Here is a 5,371-nt window from a genome sequence, read left to right as displayed (position 1 = left end):
CTTTTACATCTTATATATTAAAACAAAAGTCACAACCTTGATTCATGTGTGATTTAAAAAAAAAATGGATCTAATGGACTTATTCCTAGAAAGTCATGTTACATTTAATATCTAATCTTATCATTTAAATTTTGAGCATACCATAAATTTTTATTGGGCTATAAATAATTGGATTTAAACAATAGATGATCCATTGGATTTATAGATAGTATAAATTAAATAGATATAATTTAATGTTGTAATACTATATCTCTATATGCTAAATATTTAAATATTTGTCGATGTTAACTTTAAAAATTATAAAGATTTTTTTTAAATAACAAAAATCATATTATCTAACAATGATTAATCTTTACTACCTTAAACCAATGAAAACAAATTTTAAACTATATAGTTTATTTTAAAAATTAAACAAAAACTAAATGTTTAATTATTTACTCGATAATATAAATCTATGAAGCGAAAAGTTTAATTTTTTTAAAAACTTTCTAAATTTGTGAAATGTTACAATATATTTGAATATGACAATAAAACAATATTTTACTAATCTTTATATATATTGTTACGATTTTAATAATGAAATAATAATCCGAAAATATATATATAGAAAAAGATACAAATACATGTGAAAGTTTGAAACAATCTATTCAATGAAAACAATATACAGTAAACTTATTATGTTTTAAAAATTGATAGACAAATATATATTATAATATATACCAATTTAGAATTGAAAACAAAATATTTATATAAAAATAAATGAAAACAAAAACCCGCGCAACGAGATCGTCAACTCTTAGATGTGAAGTTTTAAAGAACAAAAAAGTTAAAAAAAATGTTAAAGAAATTCACCAAAAATCACGGCAAGTACAAGATCCATCCTTAAAGCAATGAAACCTATTCACATCTCTAACAACAATTTCCCTCTCCACAATCCCACTGATCAGCTTGAAAGCCTCATGACAATCTCTGCACATCCTCAAGTTGTTCATAATCCTAATCGTCGATCCTTCAGGCAAATGTATCAATCCAAAGGCTAAAGCCAATCTCTCACAATGCAAACTCACAATTTCCTCTTTGGCTTCTTCATCCACATCAACAAAAACCGATGAACTCGTGATCATACTACTACTTCCCCTGTGTCCTCTCTCCTTCATTCTCTTCTCCAGATCCTTTATAAACCTCACAATCTCACCGCTCTCATCACACGACAAATCCCCAGCATGAAATGCATAAACCGAGTCCTTAATCTCAATCCAGCTACAAGCTCGCTCTTTCACATTTCCGCCACGTCTCATCTCTAAACGAAGAGACTCTGAATCTTCCCACCCTCCAGCCACAGCATAAGCATTAGATAATGCAACATATGCACTCGTCACTTGCTGATTCGATTCTATTAAACGTTTGCTCGCCTCGCCAACGATATCAACTCTTCCATGCAACCTACCAGCTGAGAGAAGAGCTCCCCACAAGAGCGCACCTTGCTCTCCTCCAACTTCTATAGTTTTCGCCAGAGCGTAAGCCTCGTCAACACGGCCAAATCTTCCAAGCATATCAACAACACAAGTGTAATGCCTGGGATCAGGAACCACACCGTACTTCTCAACCATTGAGTTCAAGTATCCTAGTCCTTCGGTGACTAAACCCGAATGGCTACAAGCGTGTAACACGGCGAGTAACGTTACATAGTTAGGCCTTATTCTCTTCGCAACCATCTCGTCGAAAAGCTGAAGCGCGGCTTCTCCAAGTCCATGCTTTGCCTTTGCCATGATCATAGACGTGTACGAGATCACAGAGTGACGGCAAATCGTCAAGAAGATCTTCTCTGCACAGCTTAGAGACCCACATTTGGCGTACATATCAAGAAGCGACGTGGCAACCACATGGTTCGTTTCGTAACCACCATGAGTAACTACACCGTGAGCAACTTTACCCCATTGTAGCCTACCTAAACTAGAGCAAGCACTAATAACACTAGCTAGCATAAACTGATTCGGTCTATCCAACGTCGTTGTATCAGCATTGAATGTTCTAAATAACTCAATAGCTTCATGTCCACGAGCGTTCTGCGCATAAGCAGTGATCATCGATGTCCAAGAAACAACGTTTCTCCCACAGCCAATCATCGAGTCGAAAACCCGTCTAGCTGTTTCCACGTCGTTGCATTTGCCATACATGTCAAGAAGAGAGGAGCTCACCACGGTGTTGCTTCTCCGCCCGGACATCTCAAGACGGGCGTGGATGCTTTTCCCGATTCTTGATTCTGCCAAAGCAGAGCAGGCTTTGAATACACTCGCGAACGTGAACTCGTTGGGAGCTACATATTCGTCTTCGTGCATTTGTTGGAACATAGACAGAGCAGTTTGAGGTTGACCCGTGTCGTTAAACCCAGAGATAACCGAAGTCCAGGAAACGACGTTTGGTTCAGGCATTTCGTCGAACAGCTTGCGTGCAGTGTTGGTTTCTCTGAGCTTCACATAGCTGTTTATGAGGCGATTCACAGTGAATGTGTCGCTCGCGAACCCAAGTTTGAAAATTGAACTTTGCAATGAGCTCGTGAGAAAGAGATGGGTAGATTCTGAAAGCTTGTGGACCAAGGAAGCTTTACTTTTGAGATGGAAGACATCGTCGACGAATGAAGAGTTCGCAGGGACAAAACGGACATTTTGTAGAAACCTTTTATTCATTGGTCTACGCAAACTCCCATCTCTCTGCAAACATAGAAATTGTAGAACCATAAAATATAAATAAACATTAGACCATTGCTTTATTGGGTTTTCCAGTTGACGTATGCAAACATTTTGGGTTGGGCCTAATTCCCGTCAAAACAAATACTTACAACTGATACATATACTGTAAGAATAGCATACTGCATTATCATTCTCTAACAAAAGCTGAACTGAACTAAAATTAAATTTTTTTGTTATAATAAATAAATTATTTTAGGTATCATTGAAAGTTTTGAGTATTTTGTGTACTTATTTGAAATTTAGTTTATGCTTGGTATATATATATATTATTATTTTTTTAATCTTTTGAGTTTTTTTTGGATATCCATTCAGATTTAAAATCTAAAATCCAAAGTACCATAGAACAAGAATCGTTCAAATATTTATGTCGGATTCACTTTGGTTTAGAATCATATTTATGGAGTTTTAGGCTAGAGATGTTCTTAGAATTTCATTATTCATCAGTCACCTTTCAATCATGATTGCGGTTTTTAATAAAAGTTAAACAAAGCGATTAAACTACAAAGTCTGAACCCGTTTAGTTAATGACAAGACAGAAACATGTTGTAGAAACATGTTTTGGGACTTGAACTCATCAACCTGTGCATCCACTTGATAATAAATAAATGAATAGTGGTTAAATCCATTCTAATGAATGTAACAACATAAACAGCACCACAACTCTAGAAGAGAAACAAGGTAATTATATATGATGATGATGTTAAACAAAATATTTAAAAAGGTGATATCTATCATTCTTGTTGTGGTGGCTTTAGCTTGAACTCATGAACATGCATCTCATCACGGAACTTGCGGACTAATGTTTGGTAAAGTTTAGGCTCTGGATCTGGCGAGGAGAGATCTTTGGCCCACAATGTTATGTAAAAACAAAAACCTTGGGCGGCTGTTACATTGGCACTCACGTACTCGATCGACAAACTCAAGCTGTGTTCCATAATCTTCGTTTTTTTGCCTCAATGGCTGCACTACAAAAAAAAAAGAGTTATTGTGACTAAATTTTGCGACGATCTGTATTCGTTATAATTTAGTGACGTTTTTAATACGATGTTGTGACTATTTTATTCAGTCTTAAATTCGTAGTTGTTTCGTTACAATACTGTGACGATGTAAATCGTTGCTAGAATTTGTAACAAATTAAGACGTAATTGTTACCACAGTAGGAAACGTAACATTTATGACGGTTTGTGACGAACTTTAGCGTAACCAATTAGATACTAAATTGCGACGTAATTAAAAGTCTCTGTTTGTAATGATATAGTGACTAAATTTTAGTCACTAATTAGCACAAAATAAAGATACTTTTATCATTTCAAATTATGACATAAATGATGTAGCAAATTGGTAGCTAACTAAAACCAATTTTCGCATGATTTTTTTTTCCACGTTTGTGACTTAACCATTTATAATTTATAACATATTTGAGACTATTAAAATAGTTACATAACAGCAAGAATATCTATGAAGTAAAATATCTTTTACGAAACATACAAGTCAATGTTACATTTTCGTATGTAGTACATAATTCTCATATTCCTAATCTGATAAAGAATATACTTTATCAATTCGTATTTATATTATTAATTAGAATATTAATTCTTCATATATATAGAACACAAGTGATCTTTAAAACTTATCAGAAAAAGAGACCAACTCCAATAAAGATTTTTTTTTAAAAAAACTGTGTTGGTTTGAATGAAATAATTATCGAGACGAAAAAGAAGAAGGGTTCTCAAGCTATTTACTCTAAAAAGAAGAAGAAGGGTTCCTAAGTGTTGATAGTTAGACCAATGTCATTGAATAATGACATTAAAATTACAAGGCAGTGGATGTATATTGATGGTGCTAGTAATAAAGTTTCAGAAACTTATTGTCAAGAATTAGAGATTTTTTAGGAAATTTGCAAAATCTCAACAAAAACTTGATTTTACTGAAATGCAATATGAAGACTCTGATCCAGTCGTTATATTGATCCATAGCACGTTGAGGCACTAACAACATGTATGGTCAAGCAGAAGATCTTGATTATATCGAAGTGGAAGAAGAACTTGGTTCGGATGTTAAAAGCGAAAAATCCTGATATCGAACTAATTTATGAAGAATTTGATTAATTTATTTGTATCTATTTATTGTCGATTTTTAGTCTGTTGTTTTAATATAGTTAGTTACTTATTTTATAACAGAAATACATACAAAACTTTAAGTTCAGAATGAAACCCTAAAACCCTAATCTTTATGAATCAAAACCATAGGGTAATAGATCAAAAATCCTAATTGAGTAAATCAAAACTCTAAAAGTTCGATACCCCAAACCCTAAATCATGTTCCTACATGATTAAAACCCCAAATCGGTTTTTACAAGTTAAAATCCGATAAACCCTAACCCTATATCTATAAACCCTAAATAATATAAGTATCATAATTAATTATACTATAATTATCAAATCACATATTAAAACCGTAATCGAATATTTTGAAATCAAAACTGTTTTCGGTTTTGATCATTGAGGTTTTAAATATGATTGAATCTGATGCTATGTTGCTAGAATTATTTGACCGTTAAATTGATAGATTTATTTTCTCATCCTGCTTGCACTACAAAAAAAAAGATTTATTGGGACTAA

At 33.4% G+C, this 5,371-nt stretch overlaps 1 protein-coding gene across 1 annotated transcript; it reads right to left on the bottom strand.

Moving 5' to 3' along the window:
• Positions 1-700: 700 nt before the first annotated feature.
• LOC106305448 (pentatricopeptide repeat-containing protein At4g15720) lies at positions 701-2,732 on the bottom strand. Its single transcript, XM_013741816.1, has one exon. It carries the CDS (start codon positions 2,685-2,687, stop codon positions 849-851), a length of 1,839 nt encoding a protein of 612 aa, XP_013597270.1. The 5' UTR covers positions 2,688-2,732; the 3' UTR covers positions 701-848.
• Between the last annotated feature and the right edge of the window lie 2,639 nt (positions 2,733-5,371).

The sequence above is a fragment of the Brassica oleracea genome, chromosome C7, assembly GCF_000695525.1.
Source record: "Brassica oleracea var. oleracea cultivar TO1000 chromosome C7, BOL, whole genome shotgun sequence".
NCBI lineage: Eukaryota > Viridiplantae > Streptophyta > Magnoliopsida > Brassicales > Brassicaceae > Brassica > Brassica oleracea.
This window is presented reverse-complemented; position numbering and strand designations above follow the sequence as displayed.